Raw genomic sequence first — 22403 nt, 5'->3', positions numbered from 1 at the left:
GTGACCACCTGGAGGATCTCTGGGCATCACCCCTGGGGTGGTGATGGACAGGAGAGAGGTTACTCCCCTTTTCTTTGTCCAGTTTTGCGCCAGAGCAGGGTCCGGAGGTTCCTGGACTGGTGCAAACCAGTTTCTGCAAGGAAACCACCAAATGTGCCCTTCAAAGCAAACAGGTGGCTTGGGTAGGCTACACCTCCCAGGCCTTATAACACCTATTTCCTGTGGAAGAGGGCATTGCCTCCCTCTGCCACAGGAAATTCTTTGTTCTGCCTTCCCCTTCCTGAGCTGGTCAAGCAGCAGGAGGGCAGAAACCTGTCTGAGGGGTGGCAGCAGCGCAGGCTGGCCAGAAAACCCCAGAAGACCAGTAGAAGCAATACTGGGGGTCCTTTAAGGAGCCCCCAGATTGCATGAAATCATACAACCAATAATGACAACAGTATTGGGGTATGATTCTGACATGTTTGATACCAAACATGCCCAGGTTCGGAGTTACCATTATGTAGCTGGACACCTGTGTCCAAGTACATGGGCACTTACGAAGTCCAGTGCAATGGAACTGGAGTTTGTGGGGCACCTCTGCCCATGCAGGGTTGCCCTCACACACAGGGACCAGAATCCTGCCCTCTGGGCTAGGAAGGCCGATCATAGGGGTGACTTACAGTGAACTGGTGCAGTGATCTGTGGTGAAAGGGTGCATGCGCCTTTTCACACAGGCTGCAATGGGAGGCCCGCAGACACATTTTGTATGGGCTCCCATCGGTGGTACAATACTTGCTGCAGCCCATGGGGAACCTCTGGTGCCCTAATGCCCTGGGTACCTAAGTACCATATACTAGGAACCTATTAGGGGCACCAGCATGCCAATTGTGGGGTGTGGACAGTCCTAGGCAACCAAATGTAGAGGGAGAGAGCACAATCCCTGAGGTCCTGGTTAGCAGGATCCCAGTGAAAACAGTCTAAGCATACTGATAGCAGGCAAAAAGTGGGGTTAACCAAGCCAAAAAGAGGGTACTTTCCTACAGCCACAGTCTACGCAACCGGTCTGCCCAATGAGTCAGTCGTATCAATGCCACACTGAATGGTGAACTTCGCTGTGTCCCTCCCGTCTTTTACTGCTTGGGAGAGTATGGCCCGGGCCAGAACGTGCACAACCGTACCCCCAAATGGTGCATAAGAAATGGCCCAATAAGCTGAAGGTGTTTACCAACCTCAGTGCCAGGCTGGTGGAAGAAAACATCTTCCCAAGATGGTCCAGCCTCTTGGATTCCATGTCCGGGCGAGCGAAAGGAAGTTGAGACTTGTATTACAAAAGCTCTCAGAAGTTGGGTGTTGGCTGAGAAAACTCAGGTTGCCCTGTGCAGGGTGATGGTGGCAGGCGATCGTTCTATTTACAGGAGCCCCTGAGCTGGGCTTTGACCAAGTTTCCAGCAGGACATTGGTAAGTGTCTCGTTAAAGGGCAGCAAGGGTTCGGAAGTAGAAGCCCCAGGCTGAAGCACTTCAGTCAAGAAGTTTGTCTTGATAGCCACTGAGGGCAGTTCGAGGTGAGGACCTACACTGTCCTACGCACCACCATTGCATAGGAAGCTCCCTCCTAAGTAGCCACAGTGGGGTGAGAGAACAAGCCAGTAACTGGAGAGATGTCCAGTCCACTGGCCTCTCCTAGTACATAGTTCCTCATACCAGTACAAGGTTCTTTCTAACTGGCATTCCAAAGGGTCCAGTGACCCATCACAATCTTCTCCCATGCCTGGCTGGGAAAAACAAGGCTTAGGCAATAATCTGGCACCTGTGGGCACTGGAATAGGCATCGCGCGACGACGTTCGACTCCAGATCGTTAAACCAGAATGAGGCTAGCCCCGGCAGCATCACCATCGTAACAGGCACCAGAGATGGTAGCCTGGGCATGACTGGCGCAGGTCCGGATCCGGAGTCAGATCCTTGTGACTCCATCGGAGCAGTGGTCGAAGCTGCTGGTGTGGAACCTGATGGGTCCTCCTCTTGCATCCCCCCACCCCCTGTGGCTCGAAGGCGGGCCAGAGGGATCGTCCCACTCGAATATGCTGCACATGGCCCCGTACAATTCTTTTATGTGAGCGTATGTCGATCTGGCTCCTGGACACAGCGGGGGGTGTTGTTGACACTGAGTTGGACTGGGCAATAGCGTGTCGGCTGACAGACGAGCTGAAGTCAAAGTCCACTTGCACTTCTTTTTGTGCCTCTTCCCCAAGTGTCCTGCAGACCTCGAGTGTGATGAGGAGTCACGTGTGCCGGTGTCATCGACTGACAGGCCGCAAACAGCTTTAGGGAACACTCCCTCAAATCTTCTGGCACCATGGCCCGGCAGTCTGAGCACGACTTTGAATTGTGGTCGCGCTTCAGGCATCAGAGGCAGGCGAGATGAGGATCTTTAACTAACATGGCACGGTGACAGGCACCACACAGTTTGAACCCTGCGTTCTTGGATGACATCCGACACACCAACAAGAAGAAAACTTTGATAAAACTTCCAAAAAAGACCTGTCAAAAAGCGACAGAGGGGTAGCTCTCTCCAGATCTGCGCTAACTGTCAAGGAAAGAAAAGAACTAGCGATCACGCACCTAATGTCACATCCAGCACCGATGACGCAAACCTGGAACTGAACGGAGCCCCCGATGGCACGCGCAGCGTTGTTACTCGACCAAATGTTTCCAGATCCGTGGTGAAATTCAAGTGTAAGGAATCTGCAGATAGATGTCTCTATCAGATGATACTTACCTCCTGTTATGTTTCAGGTATTTCAAGTTTCACATCATAACACCAAGAGTTGTTTACAGAGAAAAACTGCCAACCTATAGCCTTTTACATGCATGCATACAAGAATGTTAGTCTTTATTAGAGATTTCAACCAATTCTTTGAAGAAATAAATGTTACTTACTTGTTACCCTATTTATTCATACTGGGAATCTTTGTTAACTTCAGAAACAAACACTCGGTGTAGGAAGCTGGCTCCGTATATACTATACCAAAACGAGGTATGGTGTGTACAGAGTCCAGTGATCCTGAAAGTCTTAACAGAGGCTAAAGTAGATAATACTAATGCTTCTCTTTAGGGTTAGTGTGGTCGAGCAGTTAGGCTTATCAGAGGGCAGTGCAAAGCATTTGTTGTACACACAGTCAAGAAATGAGGAACACACTCAATGACTAAATCCAGGCCAATTGTTTTTATAAAGCAAACATATACTTTGTTACTTTATTTCTAGAACCAAAAGGATCTTTGTTGCAGGTAAGTACAGTTGTAAGTTTGTATCAAGCTTATTTATCAAATTCACTTTGTTTAGGTTTTGTAGATAAAACAGTATACAGGCAAGTAACGCTTTTCAATTTTAAAAGTAGATACAGTGCAATTTCTCATAGGAACCAATGCAGTCCTAGGCGTGGAAAAGTGTTAGCACAGTTTACAGTTAAGTACTTGACTTATGATCGCAGTCTTCGGGAGTCAGGATGTCCACAGGACAAAGTTCAAGTTGACCCAAAAGCGCACCACCAGCAACACAGGGCCAGCTGAGTGCAGAGGTCAAAGTTGGTGTTGGGTTTTCAATTAAATCCTATAAGGAACGAGGGAGGGATACAGGTAAGTACCCACAAGTTCAGGGCACAGACCTGTTGTTTTAGATGAGCATGGGGGGCAGAGGAAATTTAGTGGACGGACACAGGTCAGCATCAAACAGACATCCTCAGCGGCACAAGGGCAGGCCGGGTACAGGGTGCAAACACAGCATCGGACACCCAATGCTTTTCAATCGGGGACCCCCAGGGTAGGAGAGGAGCCAGCTAGACGTTGCTGGACTGTTGGTCTGATTCCCCAAGGCCTGTGGGCTGCAGATGCAGGGGTACTTTTGGGAGTCTGGAATCTTCATCAGATCCGGTCGTGGTCATTGGGGGGTCCTGCGGATTTAGGCTGCAGGCGTTGTGTTGGCCAGGAGGGGTCAACCCAGGGTGGACTCGAAGTTGTAATCGCCAGGTTACCTTCTCTGGACCAGTGGGCCACCTGGACTCGGGCCGTGGGTGTCAGGTGCAGAGTGGGAAGGGCTCGCGAAGGCGGTTCTGGAGTTCCTTCTTGGATGTTTCTTGTGGACAGGGCCTCTGTCCTCAGAAGTTCTTGGTCCTCTGGTGGGCAGGCAGTCCTCTGGGGGTTTGTAGAGGTCGCTGGTCCTGCAGGAGGCATCACCTTTTAATAGCAGGATTCTTGAAGTAGCAGATAGGCCGGTAGGTCTGGCGCTAACTCAGTTGTCGTCTGGAGTCTTCACTGCTGGGGTTGGTTTTTCAATCCTTCTTGAGGTCTCCAGGATTCTTAAGAGCAAGGTTCAAGGGTGCCCCTAAATACTAGATTTAGGGGAGTTACAGGGTTAGAGGGCAGTAGCCAATGGCTACTGTCCCTGAGGGTGGCTACACCCTTCCTGTGCTGTATCCCCTTAGGGAGGGGGGCACATTCCTATCCCTATTGGCTACGTCCCTCCAAAACAAGATGGAGAATTCTGCAAGGAGGTGGTCACTACAGCTCTAGTCCCCTTAGGGGTGGTCCCAGCGGCAGTGGTTTTTCTGCCGGAAAATGGGGCTTGGTCCGGGGGGGTGGGGGGGTGAGACATCACTAGCTGGAGTGCCCTGGAGAACTGTAACAGGATGCCTCAGTCTTTCAGGCTCATCGCCAATTGTTGCAGTTCCTGTAGGGGGGAGGTGTGAAGTACCTCAACCCAGGGCAGGCTTTGTTCCTGACCCCAGAGAGCACAAAGGCTCTCACCCCATGGGGTCAGAAACTTGCCTGTTAGTGGCAAGCTGGCACAGACTGGTCAGTCTTACACTAAAGGGTTGAGTGAAATACCAGGGACCTCTCTAAGATGCCCTCTGTGTGCATTTTACACTAAATCCAACACTGGCATCAGTGTGGGTTTATTGTGCTGAGAAGTTTGTTACCAAACATCCCAGTCTTCAGTGAAGCCATCATGCAGCTGTCGAGTACGTAATGACAATCTTCCAGCCCATTTACTTAATATGGCCACATTGCACTTGCAATGTCTAAGAATGGACTTAGACCCTATAGGGCCATATTGCTCATGGAGTTTTGCCATCACCTCTGGTATACAGCATCCTGCATAAGGGCTGCAAAGTCTGCTAGAGGAGAGACTTGCTGATGCCACAGGCAGTGGTTGGTAGGCACAGCACCCAGAGAGGGAAGCCATGTCGACTTTACCTTTTTCTCCTCACCAGCACTCACAAGCTGCAATGGCAGTGTGCATGTGTTAGGTGAGACAATACATGCTGCAACCCTTAGGGACTCTCCCTGACCACTGAGCCCTTGATACCACTGGTACCTTTTACAAGGGACTTAGCCATGTGCCAGGGGTGTGCCTATTGTGAAAGACAATGGTACAGTTTAGGGAAAGAACACTGGTTTTGGGGCCTGGTTAGCAGGATCCCAGCACACACTCACTCAAATTAGCATCAACATCAGGCAAAAAGTGTGGGATAACCATGCCAAAAGGGGCTCTTTGCTACACTCTCCGCCTATGTGTGGCATCACAAGACCACTTGAGCAATAGAGAAGAGTCTCATTACACAATTTTAAATCCATCTGAAACATTTTGATTAGCAAATCAGAATTAAAAGTAGCTTAAAAAGGCAGTAGGCTATTTCAGCTCCTCTTCAATATCTAATTAAAATACAATAAAAATTAAACAAAAAATGATATGTTAAGGATTGAAGTATAAGACCATTTCACCTTAAAGACTTACTTTATTGGTTTTTGATAGAGAAAAGTAGCTTAACCACAAAGACTTAAGGCAGATGTGCTGCTTCAAAACATCATATTGAACTACAGTGACAGACTAGAGAAAACAGTGGAGCTAACCATCAGCCATTATCCACAGGTTCTGTGTGGTGCAACAAAACTGAAGAAACAGGGCAGTATTGGGCCATTGTATGGGAACACAAACTTATACAAGCATTGGCAAAAACAATAGGTCTCACCTATGTGAGATTTTTTGGTAATGTTTTTAGCTATGTTGCAAATGGCTGAAAGTAATGTAAAAAACATATATAACACGGCCAATGTTGTGTGCTTTTTTTTTTATTATTAAAAAAGCTTTTAAAAAATGTTCAATTATGCTGCACTGAAGCTAACACGGCTGTATAATATGCCTAAAAAACACTAACAAAGCCAACAGATCTTGCATAGGCTTTGCCAATGCATGGTATGGAATGCCATACGGTAATTTATAAGTATTTATGTATGGTTTCACAACAGCCGAAGTGCTAATGTTACAGAATGAAGAATGCCCTTGCCAAGGTGTTACTGTGTCCAGATTCAGATGCCTTTTAGGACCATACAAAAACGGAGAAAATGTGCCATATAAATGCGTTGAATATAGCATAAGTTGTAGGTAGACAGAAAAGTACAATAGGCTACAGCTTTTATTACAGTGATGCTTTAGGCGATTGGTTTGTAATCATTGCACCCAAAGTAACAATCAAAAAAGCACTCCTGACTGCTTGTTTAGTACTAAAATATAACAATAAATCTAGAGTCAGCAAGATAACTGCACTTGTGACTGCTCGTTCAGTGGCAAGATATAGCAATAATCAGTGCTGGGTGGGTTTCCTAGAGCTTTTGGCCCCAGTGCCACTGCACTTGCTGCACCATCCAAATCATGTATGTAGTGCCTGCAAGATAACACGAGGAAATTGTTTATATCTAGTAATAATGTATGTGTTCCGAAAAAGGCACAGTTGCAGATAGAAAACATAATTATTTTGTAGGTAAACAAACACAAAAGCTTTCACAAAAAGTGGCTTTAAACTTATCCAACTCCCAAAAATTAGTTGCCACAAATGTCATAACTAAAGAATATGCTTCACACATCAAAGTGAAAACCAAGCATTGTTAAATTGTGTTACAATGTGGCTGGCTGTTTTCTGTGAAAAGATCTTAACTTGTGCTTGACAGTGAACGGACCATAAACAGTGAAAATTGCTCAAGATCACCCTGTGTTACACTGACATGGAGACTGAAATGCGGTTTAGCACTTTGTTCCTAAAATGGCAGTTTCACAATTTAAATGGACTCAAAGAAGAAGAATTTTGCCAAAAACAGGCAAATGTTTTGTGTAGATTAAGAACACAATACCTTTTGAGATGGTTATGTCTAAAATAGAATAAAAAGGCACAAGCAGGCTTCATGAAGAAAGGCTGCATTCCTCTTTCCTATAAAGGCTGTCACATTGAAGTCAGCAGAAAGCAAAACAAAATAACCAAGTTCCCACATACACAGCTTGACTTTGGTCTTTGAATAAAAGGAGTTTGTGGAAGTTTTCAGTGAACACAGCTTTCTTTTCAGGCGAGGCAAACTGAACCTGGGCAGTTGAAAGCAAATAAAGACAACAAATGGGAAGCAAGAATACATGAGTTACAGACCACAAAGCCAATAGGTACAGACCACAAAGCCAATGGCAAGTGACGGGCAGAATGCATACCTAGGTCAACTTTCTGATCTCCCCAAAATGTCTTTAGCATACCACACAGCTGCGGTGTATGGTAGGCTGCGACATATTAACAAAAATGAAGTTAAATCACAACATACTGTTCATTATTAACACATTGTATTACCTGCAGGGTGCTCTACTTGGCAATCAACATGTTTTAGCCAGGTGAGAACAGGCAACGGAATACAGCGAGACATCAAGGAGCTAGATCAACAGGTATTCCTGGACTTATTGAACAAATGAGCCAGTCAGTAACTGATCTGTCTGTTAAGAAGCATAAATTCTGCCATCTCAATGGAGAAATATAGAGACAGAGCTACTAAACTCTACCACAAGTTTGTGCAAATAGCTCTAAAAGAGGAAGACATGGATGCCCATGGTTGCATTCTAAGAGTGGCAATTGAAAAGGACATGGAAATACTTAGTATCTTAACTGCTCTCAACAAAGGCCATTTCTCCATTAATTAGGTTACCAGAAAAAACATTTTCTGTAAAGGCTGGATGTGGCTTTGTCCAGTTTTAAGACTCCTAGCAGTATGGCCATCACCTATAGAAATATAACCAGTAGATAGAGGAGGCAAATCTCTTCTTCCCGGCAAGAGTTTGTAGTAAACGTCACAGAGCACAAGAAAAATAGTTTGGAGAGAATTGCAGTGAAGCAGGTAAGAACCTCCTCCAATGTACAGGTAGGTGGAAGGACAGTAAGGTTCTTAACACCTGCCAAGAAATTACAAAGGGCACCCATGTTACCCAAACAGTCAGGGGACTCCAGAAAAAGTGATATGAAGACAACGAAAGCACAGTTTACAAAGGGTATTTTTCCTTGTGTCACTGAAATTTGTCCAGTGCTTCAGCACCCTAGGGTTGTCAACAGGTTTGCTTTTTCGAGGACATTTCCTTGTGCTCTCGTTTATCATTTAGGTATCTAACTCTCATAACAACTGTACCATCAGTAATTCAGATTAGGAAGGGCTTGGTCAAGTTGGCTTAAAGCTTGGCATAAGTGTTACTCTTAAGGTTCACTAAGTATATTGGCCTGTAAAAGTATTAAACAGGGAAGCATCCGTTGCTATTGAATGATGTGTTACCTTGTATATCCATTAACTGGTCCACAAAATCTTCAGGCTGAGGTTCGTACTCTCTAAGAAGTTTATGGAACACTTCCAGGACTACCTCGGCCACCTTCCACTGCAGAAAACCAGAGAAAAGGACATCATGAAAACCTACCTCCAGAACCTAGTGGGGCATTAATCTAATCAAACCCCAAGAACCCTCCCCGGAATAAGACACATTAATAATGCCATCAAAACTCCTAAATTAGAGGCTGTACAGAAGCATCCACCCCATGTTCTGAAAAAGGTAAATAATGCCACATCGCTTCCTAATACAGTGATGATATTCACAACCAATGGACAATTAAATCCCTTCAGCAACAGCTCAACATGGATAGTTAGAGTAAACACCAAAGTGCGTTTCTGGAAATTCAGTAATACATGAAATCAAATGACGTACATAGGGAAACTTTAAAACTTAAATAATCGAAGGAAAAGCTACTTACGAGTAACAATTTAGCAGCTCAAATTTTGTGAGCTTGTAATAATTACTAGTCTCTCACACAATTAACATAGCATTTTCTTTATTTTATGCAATAAAAATCATGGAATCTTCAGACTCCGAACAGAACAGCACTGTTGTAACCAGAAGCGCCAGAATGCAGTGTTCCAAAGAAATACTGAACATGCAAAAATCACCTTTGACGACAGGCAAGATGCCCATGGGATGACACCTCCAAATGTGCAAGAAATTGTAACCATTTTTTTATAGCAGCCTTTTATTGTATGCTTACACAGTAACAATAAAACAACAGTCTTGTTCAACATAGATAGCACCCTGCGTTGTGGAGCAGCCAGCATAGCGTCCCAATCAGAGTCTGGGGCCCCGTATTCCCCCAAATGCTACAACCACCCCACCCAAAGGGATATCCGTTTGACAGGCCATGGTAGGCCAACCACTTCTTCCAAATTTTATCATATTTGCGGGGACATCCCCAGGCTTCATAAGTGGTTTTCTGTAATTTGCCACACCAGCCCATACCCAGAGTCCTGGCCGTTATTGAAGGGGCCAGATTACGGGCGATGTCTCGTTTGGCTAGTAGTGCGCCTATTGGTACCAACATTCTGTCCCCCCCACACCCCCCTTACCCCCCAAGTCAACAAGTATACCAGGCAAAGCAATTCTGGAGTAAGCCTTCACAGTGTCACCACCACAGCAGACAACACAACAAAGATGGCAATCCAATAACCTTGAATTACAGGACATTGCCAGACAATATCAAGGAGATCCCCTTGCAGGTCACGTCAGCGAAAGAAAGCTGGAGAAGAGGTAAGGTCACCCTTCAGCACGGGAGTCATAAAGGCTTGTTATAAGTACTTAAACTTAATGAAGCAGAGCTGAGTAGATATTGTAAAAGTGCCATGAGCAATGCAGGCATCTCTCCAGTCTGCCTCATTCACCCTCTCACCTCTCTCTCAGCAGGTGCAATGACGTAGGTGAATGTACCACAAGGATTTATAAATTTGACATAATCCCTGTTGGAAGCGGGCCTGTTGTATGTGGTGGGTACCTAAGGTACTTACACCTTATACCAGATCCAGGTATCACCTCTCAGTGAAGTGTAGGCAGTGTCTGGAAGCCAGGCTCTCTACAGGTAGCTGTGGATGAGCAGCCAAGGCTTATCTAGGAGACACGCAAAACTCATGCAATACTACTGTAGTCACAAAGTGCTTACACACATGAAAGAAAACACTCAGTTGTACAAAAATAAAAATAAAAGATACTTTTTTTTGTTTACACAATTCCACAAAATACTAGAAGGGCAACCCTCCAGAGGAGATAATGAAGGTAAGTACTACACTAATTATATACACTAGTAAACAGTATTAGGCATAGAAAAAGTTAGAAAACAGTGCAAATGTAGATAACTAATAGTGACCCTAGGGGGAGCCCAAACCAAATACAAAAAATAAATAAATGGAATGCGAACACAGGACCCCCAACTAGGTAAGTGAAATGTGTAGAGGGGAGCTGGGAGTACTAGAAAACCACAGTAGCCCCCCCTCCCCCGAGACCAGGAAAGCAGGAGTAAATCACTGGAATTTCCCCAAACCACCCAAAAGGAAGGAAAAGATAAAAAGAAGACACCCAGACAAGACTGCAAGAAACCAGCAGTGAATTCCTGGAGAGGAAGACCTGTGGAGAGAGGGGACCAAGTCAAAGAGTCACAGTGGAGTCCAGGAGCAGTAAGAGCTACTACCCACCCAGCTGTACTTGCAGAAGTTGGTCGACAAAGATGAAGATCAGGTCAGCACTGCAGTTCTGGAGCCGGAGAAGAATTCCTGATGGATGCAGAAGATATCTCACGCTGCAGTGAAATTTGCAGACGGGTGTTGGTGCAGGAATTCCACCAACAAGCATTGGCAAAGGCAAATTTGCAGTTAGTGGAAAAGTGGAGCTGCCGGGGACCAGCAAGGCCCAGGAGGACTCAACCCAGGAGGGGGGAGTCACAGGGTACCCTCAGCGACACAGAGAGACCACAGGAGCAAAGGCAGCACCCACAGGAGTTCCACAGGTTGGGGACACAGAAGTCGTAGGAGCCCAAGCAGCACTAAAGAAAGGGATCCCACGCCGCACGAGAACCACGCAGAGGGCTGTGCGTCGCAGGAAGGAGTGCTGAGGACTGGAGCTACACGTTGCCTGAAGATCCCTTGGAGGAGATGCCAACAAGCCTTGGCAGCTGCAAGAGACGCGGTGCAAAGGGGTACTGTCCTGCATGGAAAGGCAAGGGCTTACCTCCACCAAAGTTGGACAGTTGGCAACGAGGACCAAGAGGACTACGCTAGACCACCACCTGTGATGCAGCATCCACGCAGCTCAGGATGAGAGGAGATCCACACAGCCGGTTGTCATTGCAGCTTGTGCCTGCAGATGCCTGGAAGTGACTCCAAGGGAGATTCCTTCTTTCTTATGGTGCAGACTGAAGATACACTGCCCTCAGTGGATGCACAGCCAGTGGAAGTGTTGCAATAGCTGGCAGGAGTCCTGGAAACAATGTTGTACAAGAGTTCTTCTTCTTAGAGGCAGAGTGTCTGGTCCTTGAGGGTCCAGTCGCAGTTCCAGAGGCCAGAAGTTGAAGGTTGCAGAGAAAACCTCCTGGAATCTTGCACGCCGGATCTGAGGACCCACCCAAAAGAAAGACCCTAAATAGCCCTGTATGGGGGATTTGTCACCTAGCCATGTAAGCACCTATCAGGAGGGGGCTCTGATGTCCCCTGCCTAGCCTGGCCACTCACATGCTCCCAGAGTTCCCTGCCAACCTTGGAAACCAGATGGTAGAACCCAGGGACCCTCTGGAGGGGCTCTGAACACCATCCCTAGGGTGGTGATGGACAGGGGAGTGGTCCCTCCCCTTTACATTGTCCAGTTTCACACCAGAGAAGGGACTGGGGTCTCTGAACAGGTGTGGACTGGTTTATGCACGGAAGGCACCAAATGTGCCCTTCAAAGCATACCAGGTGGTTGGGGAGACTACCCCTCCCCCAGCCACACCTATTTCCAAAGGGAGAGTGTGTTACCTCCCTTTCCCGAAGGAAATAATTTGTTCAGCGTTCCTAGGCTTGATCAGATCAAGCAGCAGGAGGGCAGAAATGTGTCTGAGGCGTGGCAGCAGCTTGGGCTGCCTGGAAAACCCTGTAAGGCTGGCAGTCGCTGTGCTGGAGGTCCTCTAAGGAGCCCCCAGAGTGCATGGAATCATACTTCCAATATTTGCAACAGTATTGGGGTATGATTCAGACATGTTTGAAACCAAACATGCCCAGGTTCGGAGTTACCATTATGTAGCTGGACATAGGTAGTGACCTATGTCCAGTACACGTGTAAAATGGCGCCCCCACACTCATGAAGGCCAGGACAATTGAACTAGAGTGCGTGGGGGCACCTCTGCTAGTGCGGGGGGTCCTCACACACACAGGTATCTGCACCATATGGGTGATTAGTGACATGGTGCAGTGACCTGTTGTGAAAACGGGTGCATGCACCCATTTCACGCAGACTGCAATGGCAGGCCTGGAGCACCTTTTGCATAGGCTCCCTATGGGTGGCAGAATAACTGCTGCAGCCCATAGGGATCCTCTGGTAACCAGATGTCCTGGGTACCATATATTAGGGACTTATATGGCGGGGACCAGTATGCCAAATGTGGGAAGAAAAGGGCACAGTTACCAAAATGTACAGGAGAGCGCAGACCTACTGGGGTCCTGGTTAGCAGGATGCCAGTGGACACAGTCAAACACCCTGACAACAGGCAGAAAATGGGGGTTACCATGCAAAGAAGGGGGGCACTTTCCTATAACCCCCCCCCCCCCCCCCTTTGCCTACAGGGCTTGCGAGAATCTCGTTTTCCAAGGGACTGTATTCAGGGAGGTTCTGAAGTGGGTTGTGGTATGTGTGTAGTGCGTGACATAACTAAGTAGCAGAAGAACTGGAAGGTGGGTATGTGGAATTAGGACTGAAGCTCCTGGAATGCCTTCATGTGGCTGTCGCTCCACACATCACCAAGCCTGAATATTCCTATGCAATCCCATGCCTTAAACAAGTCGAGGGAGGCCACCTGATCCAGCCACCTGCCCTCCCAAACAGGGTTGCCCCGATCAATTTGCAATTCAATTGCAGCCATCGTAGCATGGGCCCCAACACTCAGAGCACTACCTGGGTCACCCCTGGAATGTCTGATGGAATGGTAGCGCCGTACAGAATGTGAAGGACATTATCAAGGCCTAGTATAGCCAGCTCATCTATTTTCAGGGTAACCCAACCACCATCCCCCAAACCCCCGATGTATCCAATCGTTAATAGGGAGTGGTTATGTTGCCCAACAGTAGAGCTGTTCGTCCGCCAAGGCCAGGCCCCAACATAAATTGCCTGTGTGCATTTGCCAAAGGCTACTTAAGGTATGCCACCAGCCCAATTAAATCTGCGCCTGAAGGCCTAAACAGAGTTAAACTACGTCTGCAGGATGCACAGGGGGTAGTACTGTAAAACATACAGGAATGTGGGAAGGATCATCATTTTGAACAGTGAAATCCTACCAATGGTGTTGAGAGGAAGATTAGTCAATCTCAAATGATTCTCCTTGACCCTGAACAATACAGGGACAAGGTTGAGGGTCTATGTCAGGTTTGCTTCCCGAGAAATATATATTCCAAAATACTGAAAACTAACCCGACACACCAGGATCTGGAACTGTCAGGTCTCGCCCAGCAGTCTTTCCTCAGGGGAACCAGTAAGGATTTGACCCAGTTAATTCGGAGCCCAGAGGTGCCCCAAAGATGTCCAGGATCTGGAGAAGTCTTGGCCCAGTTTCTGCAGGCTTACACTGGAATAAAAGGATGTTGTCTGCATTAAAAGGTGATGCAGTCCTTGTAGGAAGTTGGATCTGTATATACTATCTCAAAGTGAGTGATAGTGTGCACAGATTCCAAGGGTTCCCCTTAGAGGTTGATAGTGGCAAAATTAGATAATACTAATGCTCTATTTTGTGGTAGTGTGGTCGAGCAATACGCTAATCAGAGGGTAGTGTTAAGCATTTGTTGTACACACACAGGCAATAAATGAGGAACACACACTCAGACTTAACTCCAGGCCAATAGGTTTTTATATAGAAAAATATTCTTCTCTTGATTTATTTTAGAACCACAAGATTCAGAATTCAAGTAAGTACATAAAATGTAAGGTACTTGGCATAGGTGGATATGGAACTTTAAATTAAAACAGTAATGCATACAGTTTTGGCAAAAATGGCAATAAGCTATTTTAAAAGTGGACACTGCAAAATTCAACAGTTCCTGGGGGAGGTAAGTATTGGTTAGTTTTTCAGGTAAGTAAAGCACTTACAAGTTCAGTCTCCGGGGCATAGGCAGCTCACCGTTGGGGGTTCAAGGCAACCCCAAACAACCAGCAACACAGGGCCAGTCAGGTGCAGAGGTCAAAGTAGAGCCCAAATAGCATAGGAGCCTATGGAGAACAGGGGTGGTCCGGTTCCAGTCTGCTAGCAAGTCAGTACCTGCATCCTGGGGGAGCAGAGCAGGGGGGTTTAGAAGAGCACTGGGGGGGTCCCAAGTAGGCACACAAACTACACCCTCAGCGGCACAGGGGCGGTGGGTTGCAGTGGGAAAACAAGGCGTCGGGTTTGTAATTGAAATCAATGGAGAGACCAGGGGTCACTCTGGCGATGCAGGCAGAGCACAGGGGGGCTTCTTGGGCCAGCCACCGACTGGGCAAGGATGAGGGCCACCTGCTGGTCACTCCTGCACCGGTAGTTGGTTTCTCTCGGGCCTGCGGGTGCAGTGCTTCTTCCAGGTGTCGGGTTCTTTGTTACCAGGCAGTCGCGGTCAGGGGGAGCCTCTGGATTCTCCCTGCAGGCGTCGCTGTGGGGGTGCAGGGAGGTCATCTCAGGGTGTCCACGTCGTGCGGGGTCGCCTGGGGGTCCTCTCTACAGTGTTGGTTCTTCTGGACACGAGCCGGGGGCGTCGGGTGCAGAGTGTTGGGGACTCAAGCTTCCAGAGTGAGGCTCGAGTCCCTTTAAAGATGGTTTCTTTGTTGTTCAGAAAGAGCCGCTGTCCTCTGGAGTTTCTTGGTCCTTTGGGTGCAGGGTAGTCCTCTGAGTCAGCAGAGGTCGCTGTTCCCGCTGGATGCATCGCTGTTGCAGGTTCTTTGAGTCTGGAGACAGGCCGGTAGGGCTGGGGCCAAGTCAGTTGCTGTCTCCGTCGTCTCTGCGGGGCTTTCAGGTCAGCAGCCCTTCTTATTTCAGGTTGTCAGGAATCTGATTTCCTGGGTTCAGGGTCGCCCCTAAATACTCAATTTGCGGGTGTGTTTAGGTCTGGGGGGCAGTGGCCAAAGGCTACTGTCCTTGAGGGTGGCTACACCCTGTTTGTGCCTCCTCCCTGTGGGGACGGGGGCACATCCCTAATCCTATTGGGGGGAATCCTCCAACACAAGATGGAGGATTTCTTAAGGCAGGGGTCACTTCAGCTCAGGACACCTTAGGGGCTGTCCTGACTGGAGGGTGACTCCTCCTTGTTTTTCTCATTATCTCCTCTGGACTTGCCACCAAAAGTTGGGGCTGTGTCCGGAGGTGCTGGCATCTCCACTAGCTGGAGTGCCCTGGGTGCTGTAACACCAGGCTTGAGCCTTTGAGGCTCACTGCCAGGTGTTACAGTTCCTGCAGGGGGAGGTGTGAGGCACCTCCACCCAGGACAGGCTTTGTTACTGGTCACAGAGTGCAGAAAGGCACTCACCCCATGTGGCCGGAAACTAGTCTGGAAGTGGCAGGCTGGAAGAAACCGGTCAGCCTAGCACTAGCAGTTGGGCTGGCATGCAGTGGGCATCTCTAAGATGCCCTCTGAGTGCATTTCTCAATAAATCAGTGTGGATTTATTGTGCTGAGAAGTTTGATACCAAACTTCCCAGTATTCAGTGTATCCATTATGGAACTGCGGAGTTCGTGTTTGACAACCTCCCAGACCATATACTCTTTATGGCTACCCTGCACTTACAATGTCTAAGAATTGGCTTAGACACTGTAGGGGCATAGTGCTCATGCAGCTATGCCCTCACCTGTGGTATAGTGCACCCTGCCTTAGGGCTGTAAGGCCTGCTAGAGGGGTGACTTACCTATGCCACAAGCAGTGGGTTGTAGTCATGGCACTCTGAGGGGAGTGCCATGTCGACTTAGTCTTTTTCTCCCCACCAGGACATACAAGCTGTGAGGCAGTGTGCATGTGCTGAGTGAGGGGTCCCCAGGGTGGCATAATACATGCTGCAGCCCTTAGAGACCTTCCCTGGTCACAGGGACCATGGAACCACGTATCATTTACAAGGGATGTATCTGTGTGCCAGGGCTGTGCCAATTGTGGAGACAAAGGTACAGTTTAGGGAAAGAACACTGGTGCTGGGGCCTGGTTAGCAGAGTCCCATAACACTTTTAATCATAACAAGCATCAACAAAAGGCAAAACGTTATGGGGTAACCATGCCAACAGTGGCATTTTCCTACACAATGGTTCACGGGCAGGGGAGTTTCATGGAGCAACACCAGGTGGGGCATGTGTCTCTTTATGTAGTGCGCTACCAACCGCCCTTTATACTTAGTAGGCCATTGACGTTCCATGATAGGACTGTCAGTGGACCTGTTCTAGCGTTTAACAAGTCGGTCATGGGGGTATGTGGGCGTATGTTGTCCTCGCTTATCGGTCTAGGCTTCATGGCAGAGCCAGCCTCCCTGAATCTCCGGATTCCACACCCCCTGACCCTAAACAAGCACACTTCTACAGTAGAAGCATCTGTCACCCCTCATCTAAATTAGGGATTCCTCATGCCCCCCACTCCACAACCCCCCAAGGTGGTGGCGGGTTCTGTGTCTAAGCAAGCCCCACCCCCTACCCAACCACCATCCCTGTCTGTTGACATGAAACTCAACAAGCCGTGAACTATTGCCTTGTCTGTTAGAACTCTCGTATTTCAACCTGTTTGCCTCCTGAGATCTGAGACCCACTTAAATGGGCCCGGGTGCCAGGGAAGCACTCCGGTCGGGGTCCATCCTTGTCCGTTGAGAGCGGATCCATAACCACAGTGCTCTCTGCTCCAGACAGAGAACAGTCCTGATTCCTCACTCCATCCTGTCTTTTTACATGTCATATCCGATTGTGTCCTTCTCCTGCGTCTTGACTTCCTACGAGGTAGCACCGTTCTCCAGGAATACGATTCCCAGAGTGGGCCTTTGTGCGAAGTGGGCGTCAGTGATGGCTTCAGTTGCCCATCTCCATGCTCCCTCCAGATCGTCAAAGAAAAGTGTTTTCTTTGGAAGATAACCTTCAGATTGGCTGGGTACAGGAGCATGCATTTTATCTGCATTACACGCAGTTTGTTTCACCTCAAGAAATGTACATCTGTTGTACCTGCAATGTGTAGTACGAGAAGAGCATCACTTAGTTAGAACCAAGCATTACTGATTGTTATATCCTGACCACAGCAAAGATAGCATCCTTGTTGGCAAAGTTCAAGAGATTTGTACGATGATCGGACTGGGGGGAGCCCCTGACAGTTGCTGAGCTGCTAAAGACCTGTTGACCCGTTCTATAACAAAACAGGTGGAAAGGGTGTCCATCGGGATTCAGAAGTGGTGCCAACGCATAAAGTACTGCCCCTCTGGGATGCCCACCAGTCTGATATTTTTGTGTTGTGTGTGACCTTCAGCATCGTCCGCACACTTGGTCCTCAACCGGCCTCAAATCGCTCACAGCTTCTCCTAGTAACCCCCGGACTCCCAGATGTCCTGCGGCAAAGAGTCACAACACATGGCGACTGGGATGGCGTGGGTGAGTGGGATGTGGGAGGGATTCCCAACAGAGCAGACCCTGATCATGGTAGATCCATGGGTAGAACCCTTCATATTTTTGCAGATATCAAGGGTTGTAGCGGGAGCTTACCAAAGCTCAACTACTATGTAGGCCGATTTCTCATCAAACTGCAGGCTTGCAGAGAGAATCAATTAGAATTTGAAGAGCGCACTTATCACCTGTGTGGATATCCTTGCACTGGGATCGGCTGCTTTGGGCTTCAGTCGAAGAGCCAGGTCTTTCGCCCCCTTCTGAATGCCTGGAGGAAGGGGGATATTTTGAGGTGGATTGGGAGCCAGGTCTAGGATTTTGCAGCAAATTAGAAGGAACAACCTCCAGTGTTGCTTTGGCGGATGCAGGGCCTGAGGGAGAGGTAGAACGAGACGGAACACAGGGGTCTGGAGGGACGGTGGAAGCTCACGCAATGGTTGAAGTATGCTGTCCTTGGCTGTGAAGGGCTTTGTACGTGTGAGTCAACAGCGTGAATTGGCATCTTTTGGGTTTGGGGGGCTAGTGGAGTTCCCTCTGGTGGAGGGGTTAGGGGTCCGTCCGGGGAGGTTCAGGATGAGTCTGGCTGCTGAGTTCCATATGGTTTGAAGTCTCTTCGTGAGGTGCTCTGAGAGTCCGGCGTATAGTGTGTTGCCATAGCCTTGAACCCTTGCACGGCCGTTCATCTGGTGGAGATTGGGAGCCATTTGAAAATCTTACAGAGACTGTGTTGATCTTGTTCTTTGTTACGTTTGTTGTCCAAGATGATACAAGGTTTCAGACTTGATCTGTGGGGAATCCCAGTTCGGTGGGCCAAGGGAGTCATCCCACGGTGAGGCAGTATTCTCGAAGATTATAACTTATGTTTTGCCTGTGTTAAGTCTGAGGTAGTTGTCTTGCACCCAGTTGGCTGCACTGGTCATGCAGAGGTAGAAGTTGGCTGTTGCACTGGCTAGACCTTTAGATAGTGAGATGATGAGCTGAGTGTCGTTCACATAGGAGATGTTCAGTCTGTGTTTTCTGACAGTGTTGGCCAAGGGGGTCATGTATGGTGTGGCTGAGGGATGATCCTTGGTGGGCGCCGCAGATAATGTCCTTGGGCTTCAATGTGAGAGAAACATCAGAACTGCTGCAAACGTGCAATCGAACCAGTCCCATTACCGCAAAGAAATCAAGGAGTCTACTCTGATATTTACTAGCTAAAAAAAAGGCCTTCTGAGCCTTTGCAGATTTGGCAGAAAGAGAGATCTTGTGGTTCTAAAATAAATTAAGAAAATAATATTTTCCTATATAAAAACCTATTGGCCTGGAGTTAAGTCTTTGAGTGTGTGTTCTCATTTATTGCCTGTGTGTATGTACAACAAATGCTTAACACTACCCTCTGATAATCCTAACTGCTCAACCACATTACCACAAAAAGAGCATTAGTATTATCTATTATTGCCACTATCAACCTCTAAGGGGAACCCGGGTACTCTGTGCACACTATCTCTCACTTTGAGATATTATATACAGAGCCAGCTTCCTACAACGCTTCACTAGACAGATCCACCCCACATCCGTCGCCCACGCAGACATCCCCGGTAGTGCAATTCGTGCATTCGATCAGACGCCTTGTGTGTGGAGAGCCAGACATACCGCCGTCAGGAACTATTACTTCTTCTTTCTGGCCCACAAAACATTCTTCAGACTTGATTATGTATTCATCCCAATGGCAAAGTGCCCAGACAATGTATAAGCAGAATACTTAGCCAAAAGCATCCCCGCTCACGCCCCAATCAAGTTGATATTCAGGCTGGCACTAACTACCAAATGGAAAACTGGATATTAAATAGTTAGGACCTCCAAGATCACGGAACAGTACAAAAGCTCTGTAGTGACACCAAGTTATATTTCGAGGAGAACAAAGGCTCAGTGGCATTGTTGGTAATACTCTGGGAAGCTTATAAAGCAGTACTTAGAGACAGAGCAGCAAATATAATTTCCCATAAAAACCAGAAGACGCAGGAGACATGGGTACTGGCGCAAGACATCCTAACTGCAGAGACAGACTATGCCGCCACTGGGGATCAGTTACAACTACATCATTTGGAGGTCCAGAAACGCAAATATCATGCATGGACGCACAGTCTAGCTAAACAGCAGGTTCTAGCGTCCCAACAGAAATTGTACAATGTGGAGTACAAAGCAGGATGCCTGCTGGCCTGTCTTAGTACACGAGAGGCAGAACAGGGGGGTGGGAATAAGAGAACACGGATGAAACAAGGGCCACAACAGATGAGGACATAGCTGAAAGATTCGCTCAGAGCAGGCCCAAGCCTCTGATATCGATATCATGGCTTTCTTAGAGGCGCTGCCCTCCCAAAACTCCCCCCCAAGGATATGGAAAATCCTGGATCAGGACAACTCCCTGGAGGAACTGGCGGAGCCCGTGGGCCACGTGCAACCTGGGAAAACACCAGGACCGAACGGCATCTCTGTGGAGTTTTACAAGAAATCCCTTTCTTTCCTAGGACCTCACCTCCTCTCCATGTTGGAGGAATCCATTGAAAAGGAGAAGTTCTCTCCAGATCTGTGGAAGGCAACGATAAGCGGAATATCGAAGGAGGCTGAGTCTGTCGCCCGCAGCACCTCCTACAAACCAATTTCCCTGTTGAGCACTGAAGTAAAAATACTAGCCAAAGTGCTGCCGCTTTGATTGGCGACGGTTTTCCCAACATTTGTGCATAGGGGTCAGATGGGCATCATACTAAATAAGGTCACACGTCAGAACTTCTGCTGTTTCCACAGCTGGTTGGACTATTATCAAGAGAGACCGCTGTCACTGGTGATCATGCCCCTGGATGAAGAGAAGGTGTTTGACTCTGCACTGGAAGTACCTCTTTCCTGTTTTGGCTATGATGGGATTTGCCTCCCGACATTCTGCTGATGGGAACTGTTTTAACATACATGTCCAGTGGTCAAGGTGAAAATGACCTGAATATTCTCGGCGGAGTACAGTATGGGAAGGGGGACACATCAGGTGTGTTCCCTCTCGCCACTCCTGTTTGCGTTGTGCCTTAAGCCTGTGACATGCTCGTTCAGGATCTGGGGAGACGTGGTCATTTTGCCAGAAGTTATGGAAGACCTGGAAAAGGTGTCCCTATACGCGGACGACATCTTACTTTACCTTGCTGACTCAGTCACCTAACTGCAGGCAGTGTTATCAGTGTTCTAAAACTTGCCAAGAGAGGTTTTGTTACCTAAGACTAGAGATAACGCCATGTCCCAAACGGTTCATGGAAAATAACTTTGAAGTGGTTCATAAGACCTTTGCAATGGTCATGGCCAAGCAGAGAAAATTACCTCTTTCAATTATGGGCTGGGCAGGGCAGACCTCTTTAAAATTACTACCCTGCCAAAATTCTTCTATGTAGTTCAGAAAACCCCATGGCCAGTGCTGAATGTGTTTTTCAACAAAGTAGATGATACACTATGGACCCTCCTATGGGATGGAGGTCCCCCACATATACCCCTTCGGACCCTCCAACACAATTTCTAGAATCTTCCTCCCAGATATCAGAGCAAATTACTGGGAATCCTAGATCCCAACCGTGAATGAGTGGTGCTTTGCACCGAGTCGGACCCAGCGGCACACTGGGAATGGTCAGTCCTGAAGGACAAATCCCACTTGCATTACCTCTACAGTAAGAAATCCCGATCTACTCTGCTCAGACCTACGAAGAGCACCCTGGTGGCCTGGACAAAGTAATGACATACAAAGGATGGGAACGCAAAAACTCCCTGGCTACTCCATTGTGGATAGGAGACACACTAAGAGTTACAAAAGCTGTCGACAATGGCCACATGGGACTTAATTGGGATCTCAAAACTAGGGGATTTGAGGAGATCAATCAGAATCAAAACCTTCTGTGACCTACAGGCGGCAAACAATTTGCATGGCTCACAATTCTTCCAATAGTTGCAGGTGTGACACACCTTACAGACTAAGGGAACATCCTGTAAAGTGGTTCTCAAAATACTCCATAGGGTTTACTATACTAGATCTCGGTTGTTCACAATGGGGAAAGCGCAAATTCCCAATAGCTGACGATGTGGAGATGCACTAGGCATCTTCCTACACAATCTACAGCTGTACATGCATATAGATGTACTGGACAGAGATGACCACTAAGCTGACAAATCTACTCGGGCCCATATCCCAACCACACCACAGTTCCTACTCCTAGGAATACCAAGCAAAGCATATCTCCCTAGGAGGCAAACTATATTCTGCATGATAAATTATTATTATTTTTTTAGTAAAAAGAGATCTAGCTAGCAAAAAAGAGATATAGCTAGCAAATTGGAAAGTCCTACCCCTTCCCTCTAAGTCGCAATGGGTATCCAGCACCATGCATTGTATGGCATTGGAGAGAGTGGTCTATGAAGCAAGAGCCTGCCTGGG

At 47.7% G+C, this 22403-nt stretch overlaps 1 protein-coding gene across 1 annotated transcript in view; it reads right to left on the bottom strand.

Annotated features, from left to right (window-relative positions):
- Positions 1-22403, bottom strand: part of NUP205 (nucleoporin 205) — a 525888-nt gene that overhangs the window by 308615 nt on the left and 194870 nt on the right. Inside the window, exon 16 of the mRNA XM_069227955.1 lies at positions 8607-8706. Within this exon, the coding sequence (XP_069084056.1) occupies positions 8607-8706 (100 nt within the window). The remainder of the gene's footprint in view (positions 1-8606; positions 8707-22403) is intronic.

The sequence above is a fragment of the Pleurodeles waltl genome, chromosome 4_1 (assembly GCF_031143425.1).
Source record: "Pleurodeles waltl isolate 20211129_DDA chromosome 4_1, aPleWal1.hap1.20221129, whole genome shotgun sequence".
NCBI lineage: Eukaryota > Metazoa > Chordata > Amphibia > Caudata > Salamandridae > Pleurodeles > Pleurodeles waltl.
The sequence above is the reverse complement of the archived record's forward strand: the minus strand, read 5'-3'. Positions and strand labels throughout refer to the sequence as shown.